At 30.8% G+C, this 15,580-nt stretch overlaps 2 protein-coding genes across 2 annotated transcripts in view; one reads left to right on the top strand and one right to left on the bottom strand.

Moving 5' to 3' along the window:
• LOC129963583 (aldehyde dehydrogenase, dimeric NADP-preferring-like) overlaps positions 1-15,058 on the bottom strand; it is a 37,566-nt gene extending 22,508 nt beyond the window's left edge. The window contains exon 1 of the mRNA XM_056078047.1: positions 14,772-15,058. The gene's annotated coding sequence lies outside the window, so the exon portion shown is untranslated. The remainder of the gene's footprint in view (positions 1-14,771) is intronic.
• Positions 708-5,840, top strand: LOC129962852 (uncharacterized). Its single transcript, XM_056076851.1, has 4 exons — positions 708-1,098; positions 1,477-4,377; positions 4,486-4,704; positions 5,056-5,840. The coding sequence occupies exons 1-4, from the start codon at positions 708-710 to the stop codon at positions 5,838-5,840; spliced, it is 4,296 nt and encodes a 1,431-aa protein (XP_055932826.1).
• Positions 15,059-15,580: the final 522 nt, after the last annotated feature.

The raw sequence follows: 15,580 nt of genomic DNA on the forward strand, positions 1-15,580 counted from the left end.
ATCGTCGAATACTCATTTTGGAGATGCGTCTCATTCCTTTGACAGATTTGGTTCAAATTTTAATATTTATCTTTATGTTTGTTGCAAGAATCACAAATTAAAAAAAAATCATGCATGTAACTCATTATTGTCAAATATTGTGTGATGGATCACCTGATAGCTAAATTACCAATTCAAGGATTTAATTTAATATTTGACAACTCGTTCTCTATATCTTTCAATGTTCTAATTATTATGCTGACACGAACTAAAAAACACACTTTTTTTTTTTTCCCCGAACTGAAAGAAGTTTACAATGTGTAAACTCATCATAAACTGTAGGTCGAGAATTTAGATAATTACAATACTGTTCAGTACTTTGCTACCAACGCGCCAAGTTGGCAAGCGCCCATTCTAGGGTTGCTCCCTTTTTTGTAACTGCGCGGGGTCATGACCCGCCAGAACTGTGAAGAACTCGGAACGCGATGCTTACCGTTGGTAGTGGGGTGACTCCATGCCCCTTCTCATAGAAATAAACCGCATTTTATAGAAGCATCGTTTTCATCCTTATAGCTACACCGCAATTCCTTAGTTAATTTCAATTAGTTACACCGCATGATTTAGTTATCAATCTCAATTGTGGAGCCATCATAGACCGCCACAAAACATTTTGGTCCGTCGGAGCCTGAGCGCACTGGATTTCGATTTGATATCCATTCAAATTAGTTATGGCAAGTGATTTAGTTGTCTTAAATAGAAGAAAGGGGAGTATTAGAGCACAGTTGACAAAACTGCGAACATTCATTGAAAAAAGAGAGCATTTAACTGAATCGACAGTGATTACCCAACTGGATATTCTTTCGAGAACAAGTACAAGATTTGAAGAACTGAGAAACGAATATTATAGGACTGTGTCGGACAATGACTTTGATCAAGTGGAATCCAATCTATCCGAACTCGAGGATGAAATTTTGAAAATAGAGGTAAGCCTCAAATCCATTTTACATGATCTCAAATCTACTTCTGTTTCTAATTCTACAAATGGTGCTATTATTAAAGAGTCCATAGATAAAGTTACTTCAATTAGATTACCGGAAATACCTCTTCCATTGTTTAACGGTAAAATAGAAGAATGGAATTCCTTTAAGCAACAATTCCTAAATTTAATAAATGATAATCCCAATTTAACTGAAAACCAAAAGTGCTACTATTTACGTTCATGTTTGAGAAACGATGCAAAATTGATAGAAACGTCTGAAGATACATATGATTCCCTTCTGAAAGCTTTAGTAGAAAGATTCGAAAATAAACGTGTAATTGTAGACACCCATATCAAAAATATAATTAATCAAGAAAAAATTGTTCATGAATCCGCGAAAGACTTACGCAATTTAATAGATTGTATTCTTAAAAATTTAAGAGCATTAAATGTTTTAAAATATGAACGTAATGAATTGTCAGATGCTATTTTAATAAATATAATTTTGCAAAAATTAGACCGCGAATCTCGAAAGCAGTTTGAACTTTCCTTAGTAAACAAGGAAGTTCCTGATTTTGATGATTTCATAGAATTTTTAGAAAGAAGATATCAAGTTTTAAATGCCATTGGGCACAATATTCCATACAAATCTAAATATTCGGATGTTAGTGAACAGAAAAATAAAGCACGAACTCTATTTGTTAAGCCATCGAATAATCCCAAGTATTGTATACTGTGTAGAAACGCTGATCATCCATTGCATAAATGCGATCAGTTTTTGCAATTCTCCCCGCAAAAGCGATATGAAACTGTTCGAGAAAAACATTTATGTTTAAATTGTTTCAGATCTCACAAAATCGCTCAATGTAAATCGAAATACACTTGTTTCACTTGCAAAGAAAAGCATCATACTCTATTACACCGGATGCAGGTGTCCACAGTAAGCGATGACTCATCCTCAATGAATTCAAGGCAGACTCCCTCAGTTGCTGACCCCTATTCGTTGTGCAACCCTTCCCCCCTGACTTCCTGTTTCGTTACGCAGAAGAAAAGAGTGATTCTAGCTACGGCTGTTGTTTATGTTTTGGATAGTTTCGGAACTGTCAGAAAGGGTAGGGCTTTATTAGATTCTGGAAGCATGTGTAATTTGATGACATCTGATTTCGCCAATGCACTTGGTTTAAAGAAAGAAAAAATAAATGTTCCAATATCGGGGATTTCCGATACTACTCTTAATGTGAAAAGAAAAAGTACCTCCACTATTTTGAACTCGGATGGCTCTTTTACTGCAACACTAGATTTCTTGGTCATTCCGAAAATCACAGATCTAATGCCATCCACATTTATTGATTTAGAAGGAATAAAAATTCCGCCTTACGTCCAATTAGCAGATCCGGAATTCTTTTCCCTCCAAAAGGTGGATATATTAATAGGGGCAGAAATATTCTTAAGTATCTTAAAAGAAAATAGATTTGATATAAATAATTCCTTAATTTTGCAAGAAACTGTATTTGGACATATACTAAGTGGAACAATTCAAGGTAAACAGGAATCACAGCATTGTGGTTTAATCTCTCAAAAAGATAACTTAGATAATTTGTTAAAGAAATTTTGGGAAGTTGAAAGTATTTTAGATACACCTACATCTAAAAACAAAGAAGAATTAGAATGCGAAGAAAATTTCGTGCAGACTTATCGTAGGGATGAGCAAGGTAAATATATTGTTAACCTTCCTCTTAAGAAAAATATGCAATTAGGCAATTCCATTCAAACTGCAAAACAAAGATTAGATAGTCTCTGGAAGCGATTAAATAATGATCCGAATTTTTCTAATCTTTATTGTAATTTTATGAAAGAATATGAGCAATTAGGTCATATGCAAAAATTAGATAGTATTGAGAATGTAAAATATGTCATGCCTCATCACGGCGTTTACAAGGCTGATAGTAGTACAACAAAGTTACGCGTAGTTTTCGATGCCTCAGCTGCATCTACTTCAGGTGTATCTTTGAATAACTGTTTGCTAAAAGGAGGTGTTGTTCAAGATGACTTGTTTTCAATCTTATTGAGATTCCGAAAGCACAAGGTTGCATTTACTGCTGATGTCAAGAAAATGTACAGACAGATTTGGGTTAATCCTGAGCAGTGTAATTTTCAATGCATTCTTTGGAAAACCAGGAGTTCTGAGGAACCTTCATTTTATAAGCTTCTTACAGTTACATACGGCACCAAATCTGCTCCCTACTTAGCTACGAGAGTGCTAAACCAATTAGCAATAGATGAGCAACACAAATTTCCTTTAGCATCTGCTGTAACCTTAAAAGATTTTTATGTTGATGATGTTCTCTCTGGTGCAGATGACGTTTCTACTGCAATAAAATTACAGCAAGAATTGATTTCTCTTCTAAAAGCTGGTGGCATGTATTTGCACAAATGGTGTGCAAACAATGAAATGCTTTTAGAATCTGTTCCATCTGAAGATCAAGGTTATCAGTTTGGTGATTCTGATAAAAATACAATTAAAACACTTGGCTTGAAATGGAACCCAAAAGAAGACTGCTTTGGTTTCAATGTCACTCCATCAACTAGCATTCCCACAAAGCGAACTGTTTTGACTGATATAGCTAAACTTTTTGACCCACTTGGTCTTCTAGGACCAGTGACAGTAAAGGCAAAGATCTTCCTCCAGAGATTGTGGCTACGCAAAATTGAATGGGATCAAGTGTTACCACATCAGGAAAAGCACGAATGGGAAATATTCAGATATTGTTTAGGGGATATTACAAAGATGCAGATTCCTCGTTGCATTCTAACTGACTCCATCAAGGAAGTTGAACTACATGGTTTTGCTGACGCATCGAAAGATGCTTATGGTGCAGTCATCTATCTTCGTTGTGTTACTATATTGAATCATGTGAAGGTTTCTCTACTATGCAGCAAATCTAAAGTTGCTCCTATTAAGGTGATGACAATACCCCGTCTTGAGCTATGTGCTGCTGAGCTTCTTGCTAAGCTCGCTTCTAAAACTGTGTCATCTCTTAACCTGAAAATAGATAAAATTTGCCTCTACTCAGATTCGACTATAGTGCTGGCCTGGATTAATACTTCATTGCATCTGCTTAAGGTGTTTGTGTCAAATAGAATTTCCCGCATCCAAGAGCTGACGAAAGAATTTTCCTGGCACCATGTAAAAACTTGTGAAAATCCTGCTGATATTATTTCCCGTGGTATGACTCCTCACCACCTTATGAACAATCATTTGTGGTGGAATGGTCCACAGTTTCTTCAACAAGTTACTGTTGAACTTAGTGATGAAAGTAACATTCCTACTGATGACGAATATTTTCATGAACTGAAAGGAGAGACTACTAAGACTCTAACTTTAAGTGTGGATGCTACATTTTTAGATTTACTTTTATGTACTACTAACAAATATTCTAAATTAATTCGTATTGTAAGTTTTCTTTTTAGGTTTTGTAACAATTTAAGAAATCCTAAGAATAGGTTGTATGGACCTCTTTCTACAGTAGAATTACAAAGGGGTAAATCATTCTTGGTAAAATCTGTGCAAGAAATTGCATTTCAGAGTGATATAAATTTACTTCTTCATGGAAAACAACCCACAGGTAAGATTAAAAATCTAAATCCTTTTCTTGATGAAGATGGAATTTTGAGAGTAGGAGGTCGTATTCAACACAGCAGTGTAAATTTTGACCAGAGACATCCAGTTATCTTACCTGACAAAAGTAATTTAACAAAAAGTATTGTTATGTATTTTCATTTGAAAAATTTGCATATTGGGCCACAAAATTTATTGTATTGTGTTCGTAGAGAATTCTGGCCCTTAAATGGAAGGAATGTTTGTAGAAAAATTGTCCACAGTTGTATTACCTGTTTCAAAGCAAAACCTTTGACTAATGAACAAATTATGGGCAATTTGCCAAAAGAACGTGTGAATGTAAATTCTCCTTTTAACTGTACAGGTATCGACTTCTGTGGACCGTTTTTCATAAAGTATAAAGGTCAAAGGAAAGGTTTATATCATAAAATTTATGTTTGTATATTTATCTGTATGGTTACTAAATGTATTCACTTAGATATTGTTTCTGATCTAACTTCTGAAGCATTCATTGCATGCCTCAAAAGGTTCTTTTCAAGACGAGGTAAATCGCAATTTATTTTTAGTGATAATGGTAAGAATTTTGTAAGTGGTAATTCTGAATTAAAGAGATTAGCTCTTATTGTAACTAAACATGATGAATATTTATCAAATTTTTTATCTGAAGAGGGCATTCAATGGAAATTTCTTCCACCCAGAGCACCTAACTTTGGTGGCTTATGGGAGGCAGGTGTCAAATCCTTCAAATACCATCTCAAACGTGTTGTTGGAGTTTCAAAGTTAACATATGAGGAATTTTTTACTATTCTGCATCAGATCGAAGGAATTTTGAATTCCCGTCCTATTACTCCTTTGTCTAGTGACATGGACGATCTGGAAATTCTGACACCTGGACATTTTCTCATTGGTAGGCCAATCACATCCATTGTTGAACCAAATTTAACAAACACGGAAAATAATAGATTGAATTTATGGCAAAGAACCTCAAAAATGGTACAAGTCATATGGAAAAGATGGCAAAATAATTATTTAAGTACTTTGCAACAAAGACATAAATGGATAATTAAGAACCAAAATTTAAAAATTGGTGACATGGTTTTGCTCAAAGAAGAAAATCTTCCATGTTGTAAATGGATTTTAGGTAGAATTGTAAATGTATTCTATGGTAAAGACAATGTAGTAAGAGTAGTAAATGTTAAAACTCATTCTGGTATCTATAAACGATCCATTTCTAAAATTGCACTTTTGCCATTGGAAGTCTAATTTCACCTTACATAATTCATTTCTAAATGTGTACCTTGAAATCTGTAAGATTCTCTTTAATATTTGTAGCGAATATTATATCTAAAAACTGCAATATTCATTGTTATTTATCGTTATTTGTATTTTCTTTTTCAGTGCAACTATTTGTATTTCTTAAGAATTATTAATGTCATTTTGTTATTTTCATATATTTACTGCATTAATTGTCTCCCTTGTTTTTACAAAAAATGTAATTGATGTAATTATTGAAATGTATATTTCAACGGGGGCGGCATGTTCAGTACTTTGCTACCAACGCGCCAAGTTGGCAAGCGCCCATTCTAGGGTTGCTCCCTTTTTTGTAACTGCGCGGGGTCATGACCCGCCAGAACTGTGAAGAACTCGGAACGCGATGCTTACCGTTGGTAGTGGGGTGACTCCATGCCCCTTCTCATAGAAATAAACCGCATTTTATAGAAGCATCGTTTTCATCCTTATAGCTACACCGCAATTCCTTAGTTAATTTCAATTAGTTACACCGCATGATTTAGTTATCAATCTCAATTGTGGAGCCATCATAGACCGCCACAAAACAAATACATATTTCTCATTTCATATACGAGAAAATGAGGCTAAATGTATCTTGCTGCTTGTTTGAATTATATATTTGTTTTGGTACCCTTGCTAAATATACTGATCCCTACCAGAGTATAAAAGGAAAACTCGTAATAATCTCGGAAAATTTTCTAAAAACGTTTTAAATTTGGCTATAGAAACCACTTAGAATAAAGATAAAAATTGAGGTTGATAAAGATTGATTAATTTTGAAGTTGTAATAAAAAAACTTCAAAAAAAAGATTTCAGACTGTCAGAAATTAGCACGATTTAAGGAAAAAGATCGCTTGTAGCAAAAAATATATGTGAAGCAGTATTCTCTTGTATTACTTACAGCTAAAAAACTATATCGACTATATCTACTTCTTATCAAATTTCTTTCAAATTTTATCTTTTTTCCTTATCAATTGTATGATGCTTTTTATCAAATTTGTTTTATTAAATCGTGCTTTTTTATATATTATTAATTTGTTCTTCAAATACTTTAAAATTATTATACATAAATTACGAAATCGCTACTCTGAGTTTTACAGTTCAAAGGCAGAAGAACAGCCTTTGCGAGAAGCAACTATTGTATGCTAGCCGATATTCTAATATTTCGCATTAAAGATAACAGATGAGATTTTATAATAAAAAATAATATCATTTTATTGTGATTTCTCACAAGTTTGGCGCTAAGGCAAAATACTTAAAGTACCTAATTTTTTCATAAAAATGAAATAATTATTACTAGTTGTCCATTATGAACAAAACATACACACATCGTGAGTTTATACTCGTGACTTTGGTCAGAGGCCGCTGAACCAACAACTACGAAAAGTGACAAATATTTCACTCAAAGTGTATCTCAGAAATTAATTTTAACTGATTACATTTTATTAAATTTTGGGGATTTTCTTTTTTTTTATTACAATCTTCCGAATTAATCCCAGCAAAATAAACATTTTTTTCATCAACTAAGCTTTACACAATATAAATTAACATTATGTTTTAATATCAAAGTTACAAAAGGTATGAAACACAAACAACGATCTAATGATATGATCTAATTTAGATTTGGCAATAAATGAACGTCATCAAGACTGCCACGAGCCTTTAGGATAACGAAGGTCATGAAATGAATCATTTCAGAGCTTGCTATATTTTCTCTCTATAATGAAGGTCGATTTTATTTGGGTTCTGTTCAATTATGCAATGTTTATTCTTCGAATACAAATAATATTCGCTGCTAAAAATAAACAAAATCAGAAGAGTTTTAAAATATGTTGTTCAAACAAGAATTGAAATATATGGATGAGACAATACAATATTTTTTTAATGTCACTATTATTAGTAATTTTTTTTTTTATTTATTTATTTACTTTTGCTAAAAGATAAAAAGAATTTTATAACACGGGCGCTATGTTGGAAAAAATATATTTTATATGCTTCAAAATTTTTAAAAATGAAATGTAAATCAAAATGATTTTAATAGATAATAACCGATATATAGTTTATCCAGTTTACATTAAAATCAATATTCTATTTCCAATCATCAAGTTGCGTTAGATTATTAAAAAGTTAATAAAATTTACTTAATAGGAAAGGAAAATCATTCACGGTAGGCCACAAAATAAGTTCATAAAATGAATTTATAAAGTAAAAATTCATAAAAGTGTAAGTTATAAAATTAATTTACTTACTAAATTAAGCCATTGAAATTTTAATTAAAATTTTTCATAATTTATAAGATTCAGATAAATTAACAGATATTATAAAAGCTTTAAGATTATACAGATTTTTTCAAAATTAAAACATCGATAAAAAGTAGTAAATTAGATTACTAGTTTTCAAACTGTGATATTTGAATTAAAGACTGAAACTATGATTCGAGAAATAAATCAGCTCATATTTTACTACTATTTTAAATTCCACCTTTATTGAAAAGAATATGAATTAAATGAATTGCCACGATATTCCTCTGTTGCCATGATGATAGAGAAGCTTCTCGATTTAAACCGGAATGGAATTCAGTTTTGAAATAGATTTTTTTTTTCCTTTTAGTGATATTTTTTCTTTAGGTTACGAGGTCAGCGGAACTATTTTTAGCTATCAAAGTTGCTTCCTTCTCAGGATATAAAAATCAGAAATGAAAGTATGAAGAAAAGTAAATTTACCATTATTTTATTAGCAATATTTTCTTCTTTTCTTTTCTCTCTTTTTTTTTTTTTTTTTTGATAACTATATAATATTTTGCCACAATAAGCAATAGCTGAATATAGCAAACGATTTGTAAATTTCATAAGCTGTGTACATTTCGTTGCCATGTTATAATTGAAAATTCTGCCTGTAGAATTTCGAATGATACATCTTAAATGTAGATTCCTTCTAGGTAGGATACCTATTGCAATGGTTCTCATGACACGACTTAGGGGAAAAATTGTGTGTAAACAATTTTGAATAATAATTAAAAAATCAATGATTTATAAACATATATTTTTCGTAAAATTTTCCTTAATTCTCGAATTAAAATTTATTCGTTTCAAGTAAATATTTTGTACAAATAAAGCAATATAAACAAATGTTTATATTTTATTTGTTTAACACAATATAAACAAATAAAAATTATTTATTTTTATTATAATTTTGTAAAGATTGATGATAAGATTGTAATGCTCCAAGACTGATGGATTATTTTGTTCAATTTTGTGATTCAATGAATTTTTTCCATGTGATTCAGTCATTCCCCCCCCCCACACACTTTTTTTAAAGAAAATTTATTTTAAATATTTCCTGCTATAGAAAAAATTGTTCAACAAGGACAAAAGAAGTACATATCAGATAGGCTTTAGAGCAGAATTCAATCCTACGCGATGATAGTATCATGATAAAGCAAACGATGTTTTATTAAAATTAAATGCTGTCATTCGAATTTATTTAAAGAAATTGAAATTCACATGCATCTGCGGAAAATTAGAAAGGCACTATTTCAAAATTTTGTATTTCATAAGGAAAAGAAATTCATGAATTGTTTGTCATGAACATTTTCCTGTTGAACAAATAAGAACTGAACTAAAATAAAATAAGAAAAAAGAGGCAAAAATACACGGTAAATACTTTGTTTACACTTTTAGAAATATTCCCGTTAATTGTATCTCCCGTTGTGCATTTCTTTCAGGATAATATAAGATAAATGTTGTTTTTTTATGTTATGTAAGTAAAATTGTTCTAGCATTACCGTTAAGTGTTCTGCATAATACGCTTAAATATTATTAACTCCATCAAAATTCTTCGAAATTATTTTCAACGTATTTCTGTTTGACGAAGAAATGACAGCTAAGGAATTCGGCGTTCAACTTTTAATGACATGAAACTAAAATCATTGGTTATTTTTAGAATTCAGAAAGATGGAAATAATAAAACGAGTAATCTATTATTTAACAAAATGTGCAATTTCTGTGTTACAATTGCATCAATTACAATGCATGCCTCAATAATCAGATATCGCAATAATTTTATTGATCTAAAATAGTCCATTCATTATTTAACGCTTGCAGAGATTTCCCAAATCAATCAACGATAAGTTGTCAGAATTTTTAGAAATGATATGTCTGAAAAATATGGTATGCCATCAGCCCATGAAATGGAATTTTGCAGATGGATTGATTTTTATTTTTTAAGTGCTTGCACTAGCTAATTATTTGGTAATGGAGATAATTCGTGATTATTTATTATGCAGAAATACCTTAAATTTTGAATGTATTATGCATCATACAAGAGCGAAAAGAAATTTTAAAATTATTTTTAATGCATTAAAGCAATTAATGAATTAAAATTCCTTAAAAACACAATCATATTTTTATATGACTATAAAATTTTTAATGCATTAAAAGTTATCTTAAGTCACATGAAAACAATGAAATCATAAAATACTCTGCACTGTATTTATCTTCCGGTCAATGTAATTGATAATGTAGTGCACAAAACAAATATCTGGAAACGTTTTAAGATCGTGGTGCAATTTTTCCACATATTGTATTAAAGCTTATACATGTTGTATTAATTCTAAACGCTTGTACATATTGTATCAACGTCTCGTTATAAGCATTAAACGATAACTCATACAAGTAATTAAACAAGTTTAAAAAAATCAATTGATATTTCATTTTTTTATCAAATATTAAATATTTCGTAAGGAATTAACTATAATAAAGATGAAAGTGTGTTTTTGTGCATGTATATGGTGGTTTTCTACAGGTTGATCCATTGATCTACAGCTACCAAACAGGGAGGAAATGTGCACTTCGGAAACATTTGTTTTGAAATTTTAATTTGAATTAATTAAAAATTACGCGAAATTGTAGCTTTTTATCAGCGATAACTTCTGAAAATATTACACCTCAAAAATGATTTTTACATTATCTTAAAAGACAAGAAATCCTCTTTTCAATAATACCAATTTAAAAAAAACATTTTTAGCATATTTTCCAGCAAGAGACTACAAAAATAAATATAAATTTCGAACGAATATTAAACATTTCGCAAATGGCAATACAAAAATATAACTCCTGAAGGATAACTAAGTTATAGATAAAAGTAACTGTTAAAGTTGCAGATATTTTTCCGTTCTTTGTTTTACAATCCGAATTACAATTGATAATATAAAAAATAATGGAACGTGTAAAACAGGAAAATTCAGGTTCTGCCCTCAACACAAATCATTATTGGAAAAGCAGATTTCAGGAAAGTTCGCGATGTATTTTCTTAATTCGAAAAAAAAAAGAAAAAAAAAAGAATCTATAGCAGATTTAAATTTATATTGAAATTACGATCGACATGAAGAAAAATGCCAACTTTTACATTGTTTTATATAAGAAAGGTAAAATTGTTAAAAGTAGCAGAGTATATGTGTTTTATGAATTTTAAGGGAATTGATAGAAAATAAGGTAAATGTATAATAAAATGAATAGAACTGCGTAAGGCTTCTAAAATGACATGATTTATATATCTATCAAAAACTGAAACTTAAAAATATGTTACTGAAAAGCTATTAAGTTACATAACATATTTAATTAAACATTTTAGCGAGCATTTATTCAGGCGAATCAGTTGGTCGTTAAATGTGGCTAGTAGGAAATAAAATTGAAATCGAATTAATGTAAAAATCTAATATATAAAGATCTCGTGTCACGGTGTTTGTGTTCGTACTCCTCCGAAACGGCTCAATCGATTTTTATGAATTTTTTTTTATGTCTATTTGGTAGGTATGACAATAGGCCGTAAAGTATATTTCATAACGCTAGGTAATTAGGGTGCCCCTATCCACATTCAACTTACGCTGATGAGATTAACGCTTGCTTGAAATAATCGCCACTGTGGTGTAATGTTGAAAAAGTCCATCTAAAAATAAACATGCACGTCCAAATGCTATAAGATCCATCTGCTGACACATTCTCGGACCAATTGTTAGATATCGGCGATGGAAAAGTTGCTGTCTATGAAAATACTGGATGCATAAAATTGCCCACTAATTTCTGCACTGTCGTTGATTCGCAAAATGCTCTCATTGACCGCATATTTCCAGATATACGCACGCAATACATAAATTATGCGTCTCTGGCAGAAAGAGGCATTTTGGCAACAAAAAATGTCGACGTCGACGATTTCAACTTCAAGATACAGCAGTTGTTGCCAGGTGACTTGGTATCATACAAATCGATCGATACAGTTTGCGATGCTAACAAAACTGCAAATTTTCCAACAGAGATTTTGAACTCACTGGATTTGCCAGGCATGTCACCACACCTTCTACGACTAAAAGTTGGATCGCCGGTTATTTTACTTCGGAATTTGTACCCACCACGGCTGTGCAATGGCACACGATTCGTCATTAAAAAATTGATGAAAAACGTTATCGAAGCCACCATTTTGAATGGCAAATTCCGAGCCGAAAATGTTTTGCTGCCACGAATTCCAATGATTCTCACAGACGTGCCAATTGAATTCAAACGCGTTCAATTTCCTATTAGATTGGCATTCGCAATGACAATCAATAAGTCACAAGGCCAAAAGATGTCTGTTTGCGGCTTAGATTTGGGCACATCATGTTTTTTACACGGTCAATTATACGTGGCATGTTCTAGCGTGGGCAAACCATCGAGCTTATTTGTGTTGGCTAAAGACGGCTGACAAAAAATATCGTACAGTCAATTGCTCTTCGAAATGAATATTGATTTTCTTTATTTCATTTTTATACTTTAGGATAAAAAATATATTACTTTTTTCACTTTAAGTTTAACTTTTGGGAAATCAAACAATGTATATGTTCGTTACGTTAATGAAATAAATTGTATTGAGAAAATGAATGGTTGGTGTTTTTTTGTTTTTATCGGCGATCATTGTCTATAGGGCTCCATTCTTCTTTCTGTCATAGATCCCATCCCCACACACTTATAATACATTTGTTATTTTTTTAATTAACAACCAAAATATTCACTAGAAATAATTTATATGGCAGAACAACGTTTGCCGGGTCAGCTAGCAATATTATAAAATTCTGCTACCTATCCTTAGTAATGCGCGTAGTTTGCAAATATACAGTTAGAATTGAAAACGCATTTTTTTAATTTACAAATTTGTTTGTTTAAAAATATTAAGCAAATTTAACAGTATAATTGGTCAAATGACAAGAATTAAAAAATCTATTCGTTTTTATTTCGGTATTCTCTTGACTCTCACGGTGGTGCACTTATCTTTCCAGGGAAAAAAAAAAAAAAAAAGGAAAAAAAAAATTGTTAAAGGACATAATAGAGGATAACTAATATCTCTAACACGACGTTTAGGCAATAATGTTAAGGACTTTAAACATAAAAGATTTCGTTTCAATTGACAAACTAAACCATGTAGGAAGGAAAACATTTCAAAATTTGTTTATCGCAACAAAATATATCTAGACATAATAGTATACTAATAGCTTGTTGATATTTGAAAAAAAAATTTACATACGTTCATAATTCACTTTTTACAATGGTTTGGAAGTTTACGTACATATTTCAGAATAATAATTTTCAATCACTTAGCATACCCACGTGAACATCTTTAACAGAAGAAAGAAGAAGATAAAAAAAAAAAGAATAAAATTATGTAAAAATTAATAATTTTGCAATTAGACGGTAGACTAATTGCTTTTTAACAAAACTTGGAAAAAAATTATGATTTTTTTTTATTTTTTAAGTAGAATAATCATATCAACCATTATTTCAACATCAGAGGTGCACCACCAAGTTAGTAGGTTATTACACCGCAAGGTTCATTTTTAATTACAAACCAAAAGCTATCCAAATTCCTATTAGAGAATGTAACATGTAATTTAAGCATGTAATATTAAAGAGCATTTAAGGAACGATGCACAGAGTTTCAAATTTCTATAGATATTAAATGCAATTGATTCATTTTCATAGCAATATTATTTGTTTTAGAAAAGATATTAATTAATAGATAGAAATAGCATTTAATTATTGGCGGATGTTTAATAATATGCATAATTTGCTAGAGTTATGAACGAGAATTTATAGAGATCTTGCTAATAATTCAAACAATTTAAAACATAATATTGTTTACAGGCTGGTATAATATCTGTAAATTGTGATCTCCATAATAAGAAAATCATCGAAAATGTTCTACAGAGTAGATCTTTACCCTTAAAGCTGCTAAATTTGGTCCGTTACTCAGTTATTGGGTAGTAAATGTTCAGTAAGGAAGAGTTTTTCAATATTTTTTCTGTCTCATTTTTTAAATTTTAAATTTAAAAAAGAATAAAAATTTAAAGCTTGTTTTCGTTAATTTCGAAATTTATTTTTACATCAACCAATTTTGTCACTTTAAAATAAAAATAAAAAGCTTTTAACAATATAATAATATTAATTTTATATTTAATAGGAAATTTTTTTAATTTTATAAATTTGTTAAAAAATTTAAGTATATTTAGTAGTATTTCTTTTTATTTTTTTGATTGCTGGATTTATTTCCACGTGCGTTGATTTAATATGTTCATTTTTTTTCTGTGCGCTTCATGGCCGATATAAAATTAAAAACAAATTTTAAAAATAAAAATAGACTGAGCAAGCTTAAAACATTATCAACATATGATAATTTGAATTAGAGACTAATCTTGCTTGATTTTTTTAATACATTTCTGCTTCGAAAATAAAACTCTAGTATATCAATCAAATTTCTAATTCTTTTTAAAAAAACGATGCTCGAAACTTATTTTATTCATAGTAAATTCATTTAGAAAAATGACAGAATTTTCAGACATTGATTTTTAAACAAAAATAAAATTATGTTACTAATTCTCACCTTATCAAGAAACAACCCTCAAGGCACGTTGATAATTAAAACGCAATCGCACTAAGAAACTTCAAAGCAGTAACCGCATCGGCAGCTTTCCCCCGCAGATTTCACATTTAGAATAAGGAAGTACGATTTCGAACAGTCTGTCTCACGATAGAAGTGAAACCGGCGGGTGAAAAAACGGAGTTATGGATTGGTTGGTCAGGGAAAGTGCGTCACATCCGTCCTTGCTGAACGAGATTTTGGTCTACACTATTTATGTTTTGTTCCCTCGGAGGCTTTATGGAAGGTTTTGGAAGATTCCGTGCAAAGAGTGTCAAAGTGCCCGTTAGCGCCTCTTTACAATTGTTCACAATGGACGAATTGATGCGGGTTTTTTTTTTTTTAGATATTTTTTTGAAATGTGTGAGAACCACGTGACTCGCTTCTACTTTATCATTGACCTTACGTTCACGGACCTTCCAGTTTTGTAGCTGAGAGTTGTTTGATTTTGAGTGTCGCTTAATTTCAGTAATAGTATTATAGATGCGGCATGTAATGTTATCGATTTTACAGTGGATTATAATCAGTATTGAACATTGGAAGAGTTTCTCGAATTTTTATGCTGTATTAAAATGGCAACAAAAAAAAAGAAGAAAACGGAAAAGAAAAGATAATTGTTTTTTTTTCCTGTTTGTGGGTCTGTTTTCTGCTTGAAATAGTAATTCATTCAAGATTTATATATACAGTGGCTCAAAAAATTGAGAGTACACCTTATTTTTACTTCATAAATCCGACTTTCAATATAAATAACACATTACCGGGAAGTGCAAACA

The sequence above is a fragment of the Argiope bruennichi genome, chromosome 3 (assembly GCF_947563725.1).
Source record: "Argiope bruennichi chromosome 3, qqArgBrue1.1, whole genome shotgun sequence".
Classification (NCBI taxonomy): Eukaryota; Metazoa; Arthropoda; class Arachnida; order Araneae; family Araneidae; genus Argiope; species Argiope bruennichi.

Coding starts and splice junctions, on each gene's coding strand:
- LOC129962852 (XM_056076851.1), top strand. CDS start 708: ATGGCAAGTGATTTAGTTGTCTTAAATAGAAGAAAGGGGAGTATTAGA. Junction 1,099..1,476: donor ACCTCTTCCATTGTTTAACG/GTAAAATAGAAG, acceptor TGCAAAAATTAG/ACCGCGAATCTCGAAAGCAG. Junction 4,705..5,055: donor AGTTATCTTACCTGACAAAA/GTAATTTAACAA, acceptor GTATTCACTTAG/ATATTGTTTCTGATCTAACT.